The sequence below is a fragment of the Nelumbo lutea genome, chromosome 1 (assembly GCF_056320005.1).
Source record: "Nelumbo lutea isolate HS-2025 chromosome 1, American lotus-T2T, whole genome shotgun sequence".
In the NCBI taxonomy this organism is placed as follows: domain Eukaryota; kingdom Viridiplantae; phylum Streptophyta; class Magnoliopsida; order Proteales; family Nelumbonaceae; genus Nelumbo; species Nelumbo lutea.
Window position 1 is genome coordinate 74,821,364 of NC_142684.1, and position 14,579 is coordinate 74,835,942.

The 14,579-nt window shown below is 37.9% G+C and overlaps 1 protein-coding gene across 2 annotated transcripts; it reads left to right on the forward strand.

Moving 5' to 3' along the window:
* The first annotated feature begins 379 nt into the window (after positions 1-379).
* Positions 380-6,690, forward strand: LOC148875397 (protein DETOXIFICATION 40-like). 2 transcript variants are annotated; one of them, XM_088945343.1, is made up of 7 exons: positions 445-899; positions 984-1,615; positions 3,024-3,080; positions 3,354-3,592; positions 5,082-5,200; positions 6,004-6,090; positions 6,352-6,690. In XM_088945343.1, the coding sequence occupies exons 1-7, from the start codon at positions 585-587 to the stop codon at positions 6,421-6,423; spliced, it is 1,521 nt and encodes a 506-aa protein (XP_088801469.1). In that variant the 5' UTR covers positions 445-584; the 3' UTR covers positions 6,424-6,690. The 2 variants fall into 2 exon arrangements, with proteins under 2 accessions (XP_088801460.1, XP_088801469.1); XM_088945334.1 differs by having other exon boundaries at positions 380-1,615.
* The last annotated feature ends 7,889 nt before the right edge of the window (positions 6,691-14,579 follow it).

The following is a 14,579-nucleotide window of genomic DNA, read 5'->3' on the forward strand; positions in this document are numbered from 1 at the left end:
AACAAAACCATTCATATTGAGGAACGCTCCCTAACTTTCAAGTTTCACCAAAGCAAAGTCCCAAATCCCGAAAGCTTACATACAGGGAAACAATTAAAAGACAGCCGTTTCAATTAAAAACCATCGAAAGGGAGGAGAAAAAAGAAGAGAATATTTAGAGAGAACAAGTAGGTAAAATGCCCATCACCTTGACTGTAATTTCCATCCGTTTTAAAAGATCCCTACTTATCTTATGCCTCTGACTCATTCGTTAAAAGTAGGGCATCTAGCCCCACCCTCCATAACTTTGCTTCAACTTTATCGGTGAAAGGTTGTGCGTTGACGGAGCTTCTGACTACGATCAAGTTGCGGTAAAAAGCAAAAATGGGTCAGCAAAATCGGATCCTCGTTTCCTACACAACAAGTGGAGGGGATGGGGTTAGAATTTCTTTTCCGACCGGGGTTCAGGGCGGGAATTTGAGTTTTGGGTCTGGGGCAGGCAAAATTCGGCGCCGCCCCGCCCCGCCTCGTTGCCATTCCCACCTTATATTTCAATCTTGGAAAAACCACAACGTTCACAAAACAACAACAACAACAACCACGAAATGGAATCCCCTCAGGAAGAGCTTCGTCAACCTATATTGCAAACGAATCCGGATTCCGACCAACCTCAAAACAATGAGCAGCTCGAAAGAATACTATCAGACACCCAGCTGTCGACCTTAAAGCGTCTGCAATCAGCCATTGTTATCGAACTGAAGCTCCTTTTTCACCTCGCTACCCCTGCTGCCTTCGTATACATGATCAATTACGTTATGTCCATGTCCACCCGCGTCTTCTCCGGCCACCTCGGCAACCTTGAGCTCGCTGCTGCCTCACTCGGCAATAGCGGCATTCAGCTCTTGGCCTATGGCCTCATGGTACGTATAACCGGCCACCTCCACCCGCGTCTCTCTCTCTCTCTGATTCGTGTTTTGGTATATATATATATATTGTCTCTGCAGCTAGGAATGGGAAGTGCAGTTGAGACACTGTGTGGGCAGGCATACGGGGGTAGGAGGTACGAAATGCTAGGCATCTATCTCCAGAGATCAACCATCATTCTTATGGCAACTGGGATCCCAATTGCTGTGCTATACATCTTCTCGAAACCCATATTGATCTTCCTCCATGAACCAGTAGAGATAGCATCGGCAGCCGCGGTGTTCACCTACGGCCTTATCCCTCAGATATTCGCCTACGCTGCAAACTTTCCCATACAGAAATTCCTTCAAGCCCAGAGTATTGTGGCTCCGAGCACCTATATATCAATGGTCACGTTAGGAGTCCATCTCTTGCTAAGCTGGCTCGCAGTGTATAAGTTAGGCCTAGGATTATTAGGTGCGTCACTGGTGTTAAGTCTGTCATGGTGGATTATTGTGGGAGCTCAGTTCCTGTACATCGTCGTTAGCAATAACTGCAAATATACTTGGACCGGATTTTCGTTACAAGCTTTCTCTGGGTTACCGGAATTCTTGAAGCTGTCTACGGCTTCGGCAGTGATGTTGTGCTTGGAGAGTTGGTATTTTCAGATACTGGTTTTAATCGCCGGATTGCTTAAGAACCCTGAGTTGACGTTGGATTCCCTCTCTATTTGGTGAGATATGACATTCTCCCTCTGTAGATTCTAGTTGCTGCAGTGCACCTCACATGCAGTCCCACATTTGACGCACTTTAATTACTTCATTAGCCCAATTTTAATTTATTGGGCTTAGGTTCTGCTTCCAAGGGCATGGAATTGGGCTCCTTTTTAACACCCCACACAGGCTTGACTCTCATTCTAAGGCCCATTATTAAAATGATTGAGCTCTCACTTTTTAATTAGGCCATGTTTGGTTCAAAACCTATACAAGGTTTGTAAGGGTTTCTTTACTTTTCCTTTATGTGTCTAGTGTCACTTTGGTTCCTAAATGCAATAATTCAGTATTCAAACTTTCAAAACATGACAATCCAATACCCGTCGTTAACTAGTCATTAATTAGTTGTTAATCAACCGTTAAATGATATTTTAAAAGATACAAATGTTCTTTTAGTGTCATCTAATTTTCTTTATCAACTGTATAAATATTGACAAGGAATTAATAGTCCAAAATCCTTGCTTCTTCTATTCAAGAAAGTTGGGGTTACCAGAATGCCCACTCAAACGTAACCCCAATCTTTTTGAATGGAAGAAGCAAGGATTTGACCATTTGGGACTGTTAAATTTTTGTCAATGTTTAGATGGTTGATAAAGATAATTAAATAACACTCAAAGGACATTTATGTCCTTTTCAAATGTCACTTAATAGAAGACTAACTGCTGATTAATGACAGATACTGAATTATCACGTTTTGAAAATTCAAATACTGAATTATCGCATTTTAAAATTTAAGAATCAAAGTGGCTAGACACAAAGTATAAAATACTAATGAGGAATTTTCCCTGTTAATTAGTAAGGCGTTACACATCTGCACCCAAGTCCTACAAGCCACATTTGCTACGACAGCGTCGTATCCTTGCGCTGGAAATATTAAATCAAAGCCTTTTATTTGTTGTGATGTGCCCACCTTGAATCAGATGGGCCATTGCAGTACATCTAAATGTCATGATTCTCTGTGATAGTATTGTAGCAAAAGTGAACTCCAGTCTTAGGGCTCAACTCAAATCATGCAGATGCATGTCTCATGTTCTCAACAGATGGAAATCGGTATTGTAGAACCATGTAGGAAAGCCATTTTATTTATTGGAAATGCTAAGAAACCTGGTCACTAATTAACAAGATCAAAAGTCCTCATCTTTCATAGTAAATCAAAATGGTGGTAAAGGTGTTAAACTGGAGTTCAGATTTGTGCCCCACAACGTTTCATAGCACATTTTTACGGTGTATCGATGATGTCATCATCAGAAGATATTCCCAATACATGGCGGGATCGTGCTGTGGGACGTTGTGGGGTGCCCCTTTGTGCGGTGCAGATTTTAACTCGTTAAACTGATCACTGATTGTGTGAAATTCTACCGAATGCAGCACGATGATGTCTAGTCTCGTTTTCATGGTTTCATTGGGCTTCAATGCAGCTGTAAGGTCAGTCTCCTTTGCTTTTCATTTTTTTAAGGGGGGGGAATGAACATGTAGGACGACCCATTTGGCTCATTGAGTCACGGTAGATGATTTTTTTAGGCCCATAGTAGGATCAATTGGTTTGGGTCGATAAGAAGGATTATGGTGATTACTGGGGGCCCAAATCTGCGTGCTCAGATTGGGCTTTATATGGATATAGTCATACGTATGGTGATGGGTTAAGGCTTAAGATTATTTTGAGTGGTAAACCGTAAAGGACTAACTATACACATGCAGTGTTCGGGTGAGCAACGAGCTGGGAGCAGGAAACGAAAGATCAGCAGCATTCTCTGTGGTGGTTGCAACATCATCGTGTTTCATCATATCTGTGATCATAGCCATAATTCTGCTTGCACTACGCCATGTCATCAGCTATGCCTTCACTGAGAGTGAATACGTGGCCGATGCGGTGTCAGACCTATCCCCCTTGTTAGCCATTACCGTAGTTCTCAATGGGGTCCAACCCGTACTCTCGGGTACGGGCATTTCTTCTTTTCATGAAGCTGCGAATATCATGCATTTACTGGAGGATGTCTCGCCTATGCCAGATAAATAAATAAACCATGGTTTTCAAAACCGGATCGGACCGGACGGTTGGACCAGAAAAATTGGAAACCGGTCACATGACCGGTTTCATTTTTTCTCAAAACCGTTGATTTTGGTCAGCAAAGCGCTGAACCAACTAGTTAATCGTTCGAACGGTTTTGATCATTTTTCAATTTTTTTTTATTTTTTAGTCAGAATGGGCCGATCGTTTGGGTTGAGTGGTCAGACCATTCAATCCGGTAACTGGACCTCTGACTGGTTCGGTCATCAGTTCGATTTTAAAAACCATGAAATAAACTTTGGTCGTTGGGAACGTTCTTGGATATAGGGGGTCAATTGGACCGGATTTGGTTTAATCTGATTTGGTCTCATATGAATCCATTACAAATTGACCAAGTCCAATCCAGTCCGACGAAATACTCTGCACCATTTTGGAACAATCCAATTTAATGTCTGGACCATCAAATCTGTTCAAATTGGTTTTAATTTAGATTTGTTCTAACCCAAACCTGATCCATTGACACCTGTATTCTCATCTTCTATTAATAGAGTGGATTTTGGTTCAATCTGTCCCAATCCAATATAAATATATGGATGGACTAGGTCTAATTCAATCCGGTAAATACTTTAGACCACTAAGTCTAGATTAATCAAGTTCAATGCTCTATTGGTCTGCCCAATCTGTATAAATTGATTTTGATTTTGATGGAATACAACCCAAATCCAGTTCATTCACACCTCTACTTGATGTGATATATCAATAATCTACTATAGGTGTGGGGTAAAAGACAAATAGGGGACTGAATGAATTGACATATCATACCCAACAATTCCCAACGCCCAAGGTTTTTCCCTTGTTTTGCGGTGTAAATCTAAACCACATATAAAATTTGCACCTGGTTCAGTTTCGCATCCATTTGTTTGTGATTATAAAAATTTACACTCTTACATATATTTTGTACTTTTTACTAATTTGGATTTATTGGCCTAGCGGTGCAAATTTTACATTCAAAAACCAATGCAAAAATAATCTACCTCCTTATTCATTCTCTTTTATATAAGGTAAGCATTATATCATATTACTTGTTTTACTTTGTGAAGCAACCCAAAACTCTTCATTCAGTATGTGCATTCTCATGCATTTACACCGGTGCACTTAAACTGCAAACAAATTTAGTCTTAGTTATGGAGCTCAAGTAGTGTAGACATTAATTTAGGAAAAACGCCTTTCATTCACTCCATTATGCTTTAATTTTTTTTTTTTTAAAGAAAAACTACGGTACCTATTTTGTGATTATATATATATATATATATATATATATATAACTGGCATATCATATTTTTTCTTTTACTGAGATGTCTAAGGTCTAACCTCCAAAAGCAAGGCATGTTGTTTATAATTGTGAATGTATTTTGAAGGTGTGGCTGTTGGGTGTGGATGGCAAGTTTTTGTTGCTTATGTTAACGTGGGATGCTACTACTTTGTTGGAATCCCATTGGGGGCTCTACTTGGCTTTAAATTTGACCTTGGCGCTAAGGTACGTAATGAGACTGGATTGGCTGGAGACAAAATCATACACACTGGGGTGGGCTATCGATCACAAGTGGACACGCCAATGTTCACTGTGGACCCATTTGCAATGAATACTGGCATGTTCAATTCATAACTAGACATTGTAATGAGTTGGTTGTTTCTTGTACAAATGCAATATTATATATTCACAGCTATATGTTCTCTTACAAATAGAATTCTTATTAGTTGAACACTTTAGCTGTATAGCAGGCTGTGGAATCAATGATAATACTTTACACCAGTGATAAAATACATGGAGTCATAGGTAGAAGTTTAATGATTTTAGTCCCCATGTATTTTATGACTGATGTAGGCTAGCTAGCAAAAATGGTCTTTCTATTTGCTATCTTGTAAACCGGAAGGTGCCTGTGGAATGATCAAAATAGTCAAAAATTGAGAAACTTCAAATGATGTTGGTGGTCTTTCAGTGTTTTAAATAGCTTTCCAATCCGTTTTTAACAACCTGATAGACCAAGATAATAAATACTTACCAAACAATCTTGGACTTTAGGCTCAATTTGAAAAGAGTATAAATACAAATATGTAGAATACAAAACTTTGTATTTTGTATGCATGTATTTATGCTGTACATATTTGTATTTGTATACTCTTTCTAAATTGAGTCTTAAAGAAATTTCAGTGTGTTCTCTGATTGGCTAGGTTATGGAAAGATCAAACATCTACTTAAAAATACTTGCCAATCAGCACCTAAATTAACAAACTATTCTTTGTTGAAGTAGAACCATGATCATCGATTTGTGTACATAGGGCATATGGTCCGGGATGATCGGGGGCACTCTGATGCAGACCATCATTTTATTGTGGGTTGCATGTCGGACAGATTGGAAACGAGAGGTGAGTGCCTTAAACCATCTTCTTCTCAAATAAAAAGCAAATAAGCCCTCTACATTACAGGGATTGCATATAAAAAACCACTGAAAAAAGAAAGAAAGAAAAAATTTGATTGATAAGATGATGAAAAACGTATTCTTGTTAATAGAGTAAAATTAAGAAAAGAAAATTAATACAGCAAACATCTGTCTTCTGTCTATATATATATGTGTGGAGTAGGAACATATATACTTACCTCGTTAGTTGGAGCGAAATGAATTACAGGTGGAAGAAGCAGCAAAACGCTTGAATAAATGGGAAGACAAGCACAAGCAAGAGTCGCTTCAAATAGAATAAGGATCGATGAGGAAACTTGGTTCAGTTTTTAATTAGACGTTGGATGATCGCCACCTCTAAGTCTAAACCACCGGATGGCAAGTTGGCCACATTGAATTTGTTTGCAGTTGCAATGTACGTGTCACTATTATTAAATCTTTGTACTTGATATAACTCTCTCCTTCTATGGATTTGGTGCAATGTTTAACAGTAATCAATTAGGGAGTATTGGGATAGTTGGTTAATGGAATTTTGATTCTCATTAACCGAGAAACCCATGTTCTTTTTTCAAATATATGTGGGTATCTGGGATATCCATCTCCTAGATGGATAAATAGCATTCTCAGTTGAGGGAAAATCAACACTTGAATGGGATAAAAATGTCCCTTTTAATATTGAATTTTTATGGCTAAAATGATCATTGCAATATTTACATGGAAAATAAAGGAACATGGGCAAATGAGTAAATGTATTTACCTGGGTAAATAATTTATCAAAAAGAAAATGGGGTCTTAAGTTCATTATGCTCACATTCCTTTGTAGTATTTAGTGGGGGTAAGTTGGTCAACCCATAAATTAACCTTAGAATTTGCATTCATTTGCTCTTATATCGGGTTCTCTTGTAAATCAGGATAACTGAAAATATATCCTCTTCTGAGATGAATAAACAACTTACCCACATCTATACTATTTATAAAAGTGTGAATGATTAGGTATTGCCTTCTAGAATTTTTCTTTACTAAAATACCCTTCCTCTTAATGTAATTAAAATAATACCATTAAATACATTCAATTACCTCTTATTAAGTCTCACATTTAAGTCATGAAATAAATCACATTCTCTCTCATTGAATCCAACATTTATACTTTTGTTTATCATCATTCAATTCTATTAATAAATCCATACATAATAATTATTAATAGAATAAAATTTTATATTTTTAAAATAAACATAGAAATGAAATCATATATTTCATCTAGGTGGTGGGTAAGTAGTTCAAACATTTGGGTCAAACGGATAATTTCATGATGTCATAAATAAATAATACAAATTAATAAATATAAAAAACACTTTTGTTTATCATCATTAAATTCTACTAATAAATCCATACACAATAATTATTAATAGAATAAAATTTTATATTTTTAAAATAAACATAAAAATCAAATTGTATTTTCCATCTAAGTCATGGGTAAGTACATCAACCATTTGAGTCAAATGGATAATTATGATTTATGATGTCATAAATAAATAATACAAATTTAAAAATATAAGAAATACCAAATATATAGAAAAAAAAAAGAAATTTTGAAAAAAAATTGGACACATTTCTATTATTATATACTTGTCAAATTAAAAAATAACTATGATAAAATAGACGTAATTTTATTAATGATGGACATCAAATATACAACTTAAAATCGATGGGAAATTAAACCATCTTCCTATCTAGGGGTGAGTTAGTAGTTCAACCTTTTAGATTAAATAGGTTAACCCATGATTAAATAATTTTTTTTTAAAATAGAATAATATAAAAAAATATGAAACAATTTTGGGCACATCTATAATATTATACACTAATATATAACATAAACAAAAATAAGTATGATAAATAATAATTATTTTATTAATGATATAAATGAAATACAAAATTTAAAACCAGTTTGAAAATAAAGCTATTTCCATATCTATATGGTAGGTAGATCAATGATCTAACATTCCGGGTCAAATGGGTCAATCTATTATGTCATAACTAAGTAACGAGTATTAAATATATATACATACATACATACACATATAAACTCAAAGAAAAATATAATCTTTGTATAAAGCATTTTGATACAATTCTATTGTTATATATTCACTATGTTAAGCAAAAATAGATGTGAAAATAAGAATTACTTTTATCGATGATGAAAATGGAATACATGATTCAAAATCAACCAAAAAATAAAATGGTTTTTCCATCCTAGTGATGGTTTAGTGGTTAAACTATCTATGTCAAATGGGTGTTATTACTAAATAAAAAAATACATAAAATTCTAGAAAAATGTGGAAATTTGTTGATAATTTTAGGTACATTCTATAATATTATATATTCATCATATACAAAACAGTGATTAATGAAAATTATTTTCATTAATGAAAAAATAGGATAAAAAATAAAGAGCATTAATGTCTAACACATGACTCGACTAACCATGTCAAATGGTTCAATAATTTAATTAGCTATGTCATCTTAGTCAAGTGGTTCAATAATTTCAAATCATATTGAAATTAGGGTATATTCAAATCTTATCTGATCCAAAGATTTAACCAGATCTCATAAATATTGATTTGAATCTGAATCCGATCAAGATGCCAGATATTCAAATCTGATATGATCCGATTTGATTTTTTTAAAAAAAAGTAATGAATTATTAAAAGAAAAAGAAATATATAGCAGTTGAAATTAAAAACCAAAACTATACGTATTTTTTCAACTATTTCCATCATATAAAAAGTATACAAAAATGCAATATAAATAACATATTTATAAATAAATAATAAATAACATATATATCATATATAAATAATATATGTATATAAATAATTAAATAATTTATTTGACCACAATATTAAAAACCAATGTTCAAATAATATATAGGAATTGCATTTCCTCTTGGTAAATAAGTAATTTTATTATATCATAAATTAAATAATAAAAAATAAAAATATAAAATAAATTTTATGAAAAATTTGAACATACATTAATATTATATATTATTCATATTAAACAAAAATATGTTTGAAAAAAACGAGATTTATTGTTTGTAAAGATAGAAATGGTCAAAATACAAAGAAGAAAATGAATTAATGTCTTAATCATAGTTCATTTTCCTAATTAAATAGGTTAATGGTTCAACTAACAAGGTACTTTGGTTACTGATTATTGTCATCATCATTATTTGGTATTGTCACGTGTAAAAATAAATGCATAAATAAGAATACTTTTACTAATGATAGAAATGCAATACATGATTTAAAATCAACTAGAAAAGAAAAAAATGATTTTTCCATCCAAGTGGTGGGTTAGTGGTTCAAGTATCTATGTCAAATGGATCAACACATGATGTTATTATTAAATAATAAATACATAAAATTCTAGAAAATGTAAAAATTTGTAGATAATTTTGGGTACATTCTACAATATTATATATTCATCGTAAAAAAAGTGTGATTAATGAGAATTATTTTCATTAATGATATAAATGGGATAAAAATTAGGATAAAAAAAAGAGTACTAATGTCAAACACATGACCCCACTAGTTATGTCAAATGGTTCAATGATTTAATTAACTAGATCATTGTAGACAAGTGGTTTGGTAGGGATCCAAATAGATCGGATCGGATTTGAATCAAGGTATATTTGAATTCGATTTAAACAGAAGATCTGATTGAATCTCATAAATATTGATTCAAATCTAAATCCGATCAATATGTTGGATATCTGAATCTGATACAACCTGATTTAATTTAAAAAATAATAAATTAATAAAAGAAAAAATATAATAATTGAAACAAAGAAAAACAAAAAAATATAAGTATTTTTCAACTATTTTTATCATATAAGAAGTTTACAAAAATGCAATATAAATAGCATATTTATAAATAAATAATAGATAACATATATATTATATATAAATAATATATACTATATATAAAAATAATTGATTTGACCACAATATTAAAAACCAATTTTCAAACAATATATAGGAATTGCATTTCCTCTTGATAAATAAGTAATTTTTATTATCTCATAAACTAAATAATAAAAAAATAAAAATATATAAAATTTTATAAATTTTATAAAAAAAATTGTACATTAGTGATGTTGCGCGATTTGACTGCTCCCTGTTGGAGAATGATCTGGCTTCCAGCCAGACGACAAGTTAGGTAAATCTACAAAATAAGACGAGAACCCGGGGTGGCTAGCCCGGCAAGGTCGCTCCGATGCTTAAGTTAGTAAGTTGTTTGCAAGTTGAAATAGGTTTGAGAGTGTAGAGAGCTAGAGAGCTAGAGAGCAGCGAAATCACGCGTACCTTGGGCCATCGGAGTTGGAGCCTTTATATAGCTAAGTCCTCGTGGGTTTTGCGGATCGGTTCTGGGATTTTCGTCATGATGGGGTCCATTTCCGCTTTAATTGGAGGATAATGTTACCAACTAATAAGGCTTATCAATTTTTCTCGAACCAGGCAGGGAGGAGATAAGGATTTCCGTTATGCGGCGTGATCCCGAGAGGTTTGGGGTCTATTGGAGAGATTTCTAGGTCATCACGTAGTGGTTTGGGTCGGTATCTCCGAGCTGATACTTTTTTAGTTCCAAACTGGACTAAATGCCGAAGTGCCTTGGGACCGAGGTGACCCTGTACCGAGGTGGTCGGGTGTCTGAACTCAACTAGGCATGTTGGGCTGAGTTGTCATCTCTTGGTTGGGTCATGTCCACGTGTTCCCCTTTTACTAGGTTGGGCCAAATCACCCTTCATCAATTGCTCCCCACTCCCCGAGCCAGGGGTTTCGATCCGGTGCGAGGAGTTCATGACGAGTCCAGGTGGATTTTGCATGAGGTCTAGGCAGTTTGCTAAGCGGATCAATTGGTCGGACCTGTTCAAACTTCCAGTTTAATCAGAAATAACCCAAGTTGCATCAAGTGTACGCGTGGATGTCACACTGTTTATGGACTCTGCGGACATCAAAAATGCGCTCAACCGATTTTGTCCTCAAACGACGTGCAATTGGTTTTCATGAGAGCCGTCGGATCGAGTAGGTCTTAGTCGTTGATCACCTCGCGGTGAACTATAAATAGGGGGTTGAGGGACCCTTCTTCCTGGCCAAAAATCTTGTGATTGAGCTCTTTCGAGGTCGCGTCGGAGTCCTTCAGCTTGCTACTTCCTTCTTTGTATTCCGAGGTCGTTCTCCTTTTGGTGAGTTCGTCTTTTCTTAGTTTGTTCTCCTTTCTTTTTCCTATCTTAACATGCCTAGTGCTAGCATAGATAGGCTCCTTGGCGATTCTAGTGAGCTTGAGAGTGCCGAGGTGCAGTCCTCGGCTCCCATTGGCGAGGTCAGCTTCCCCCTTTGCCCCTTAGAGAAAACCTTTTTACCAGAAGTTGGGCCATCTCGGCCTGAGGAGCCAGAAGCTCGGGAGGAGGGACCGACCTCTAGAGAGGAGGTCCCATCTTCTTCTCGGGGTCGGGATCCGGATGACTTTGGTCCTTCTACCATGACCTTGGACAGGCTGCTGCCCTTGGTATCTCGTTATCATCTCCCTGATAGCATAGTTTTTAGCGTTCCTTTAGGTTAGTATCCTTGGGCTCACGATCACCATGAGCTCGTGGTTTTCGAAGAGGAGTTCGTAGCCAGCCTGCACTTCCCGCTCCATCCATTTATTATAGAAATAATCAAGTTTTTTGACATCACCATTGACCAACTACACCCGAACTCTATCCGGACCATAGTAGGTAGTATCTCCTTGTTCCACGAATACAACTGACCTCGATCCTTAGACGTCTTTAGTTCAATCTGCTCGATCAAAAAGAATTCCGCTTGTCTGCGCGGGACGTCCGACAAAGTTACTACATCTCTCAGCCCGGGTTTAAAATCCTGTTCGATAGCTCAAACAAAGTATCGGCTTGGAAGAGAATATACTTTTTTGTTCGGAGTCCTGAGGGATGGCCCTTCCCAACTCACTGGAGGGTGACTATCAAAGATCTTGGAGTAAGCTTAAACGCGGAGACTAGAGCGGTTGTTAACTCCTAGAGGGACCTTGGCATGGAGATGAGAGATTTCTTGGCTGATGAGAAGCTTGTGCGAGTTGGGTTGAGCCCTCCTGGTAGGTCTTCACCTCAGTACTTATTTACTTTAAATTTTCTTTAGTTCATGACTAACCTTTTCTTTTCCTCTTGTAGTAGATAATGGTGCGCGATCTGGTCACTCCTAGCTAGCGACGGACGCGACACCTGCGAGGAAAAAGGTGAAGGGTCTCGGGGGATTCACCCGGTGGGAACTCTCCGACGATCAAGTTAGTAACTCAGACTGAGAGTTGTGTGTGTGCGTGTGTGTGTGTGTGTTTGTGTGTGTGTGTGTGTGAGAGAGAGAGAGAGAGAGAGAGAGAGAGAGAGAGAGAGAGAGAGATCAAAGAGCTAAGAGTGATGATCACGCGATCCCCTTGCCCTTGGGGGTCGGGGTCCTTATATAGTGGTCTTCTGACATATCAGGTGTAGCTGCCTCCAAATCTCTGCCGCGGCGGTCTTCTGTCAAATAACGGCTTGGCATGGTTGGCCGTTATCTGTCAGAGTTGTGCTGGCGGGCAAAGGTAATCACTGCAGAGTATGGTCCTGCCAGATGCCGCCAGGCGAGAGACGTGGGTGCAGTCTGGCAGGTAGGTTGTTAGGCAGTGAATCTCCCATGATACGCCGAGCTGCTCTGCCACAAGCTATTTTACACTGAGCTACTGGTGATGCGGCAAGGTGCTTCTCCGAGGCGGGTCTTCTGAGAGCCTAAGTTTAGGTGGGAGCAAACTGATCCTAGTTAGGGGGCTGATGAATCTCACCTCTACTTGGGAGTCTTAGCTCGGGGTGCTCCCTACTTGGGAGTCTTAGCTTGGGGTGTCAGAGTATCATCTTGCAGTGAGCTGCCACTTCGGGCGAGCTGTCAGGCTGAGTTGTACCGAGCTTGTTATGCTAAGTTGTCACTTATGTCGGGTCATGTCCACATGTCCCCTTATTATGAGGTCGGGCCAAATCACCCTCCATCAATTGCCCCCCACTCCCTAGGCCAAGGGTCCTGACCTGGTGTGGGGAGTTCATGACACGACGAGTGGATTTGGCTCGAAGTCTAGGTCGCTTAGTCAGATAGTTCGCTAGTCGGACCAGTTCGCTGCTCGACTCAATAAAGGATAGCCCGGGTTGCATACAGTTCACGCACAGACGTCACGCGATCTATAGATTCCGCGGACCGCCCTGATCCTGACCGTTGATTCTTGGATATAGCGGCTATAAATAGGGGGGACCCGAGTCATTTTCTCCGCCATAAGTTCACTAGCGTTCACTCTAAGGTCACACCTAAACTCCTCAGCTCGGGTTCTCCATCTTGTCAACTTCCTAGTTTGATTGTTTTCCCTTGGTAAGTTTCCCCATCTCCTCTCTTTTTTCCAGTTCGTTTTAGTTCGTAGTTATGCCAGACCATAGCTTTGATAGTCTTCTAGATGCGCCCGAGGTGGGTACCTTAGCTCAAGTAGGTGTCTCTGAGGCACAGTCGACCTACGAGGCACGGGAGGCCTTGGATAACCCAGCGTCTACCTCTCTTCGAGTTCGGGTACTGGACAAGTTCGGTCCCTCAACTATGACCATAGAGAGACTTAGGACCCTGATACGTCAGTATAATCTTCTGAGGGAGTATTCCTATAATCTTCCCGCGGGTAACTTCCCTTGAGAACACGGTCATGATGAGATCGTGATTTTTGGAGAACAGCTCGCAGTTGGGCTCCATCTTCCTCTACACCCCCTAATCATAAAGGTCTTAAAGTTTTTCAATGCCACAATAGACCAACTTCACCCGAACTCCATTCGGAATGTGGTTAGGACAATCTCCCTCTGCTTCGACTACGCCCTACCCCTTGATCTCGACATTTTCTCCTCTATCTTGTCTATATAGAAGAATGCCTCTAACGTTCTCCCCGAGCATAGGCAGGCCTACTACTTGTCCCCTTGCCCAAGCTATAAGTTGTTGCACAAGCTTCCTAGTAAAATCCTGGCCTGGAAACGAGATTATTTTATAGTCCACAATTCCACAGGGTGGCCCTTTCCTACTCATTGGAGGGCGGTTGTTCAGGACTCTGGTATTAGGCTGGACTTGAAAACAAGAGAGATGCTCTAATCTTGGGCGGAGCTCAGGTTCGACTACAAGGACTATATCACCAAGGACAAGCTCATAGAAGCTGGCTTGAGCCCTAGTAGGTTGCTTTGGTCTAGAGTTAGTATCTTATCTTAATAGTTGTTGTCTCTTTTTTATAGCATCACTAATGTTGAGCTTTGTTGCCTATTCTTTGGTAGTGTTGAGGTCTTTTGTTAGCTCGGCATTTTAGCCCTTAGGCTGGGGGAGTGACTCATAGTCCACTCTCTTCTGGAGTTCGCCTAGG

Coding starts and splice junctions, on each gene's coding strand:
- LOC148875397 (XM_088945334.1), top strand. CDS start 585: ATGGAATCCCCTCAGGAAGAGCTTCGTCAACCTATATTGCAAACGAAT. Junction 3,081..3,353: donor GGCTTCAATGCAGCTGTAAG/GTCAGTCTCCTT, acceptor ATACACATGCAG/TGTTCGGGTGAGCAACGAGC. Junction 5,201..6,003: donor AATTTGACCTTGGCGCTAAG/GTACGTAATGAG, acceptor TTGTGTACATAG/GGCATATGGTCCGGGATGAT.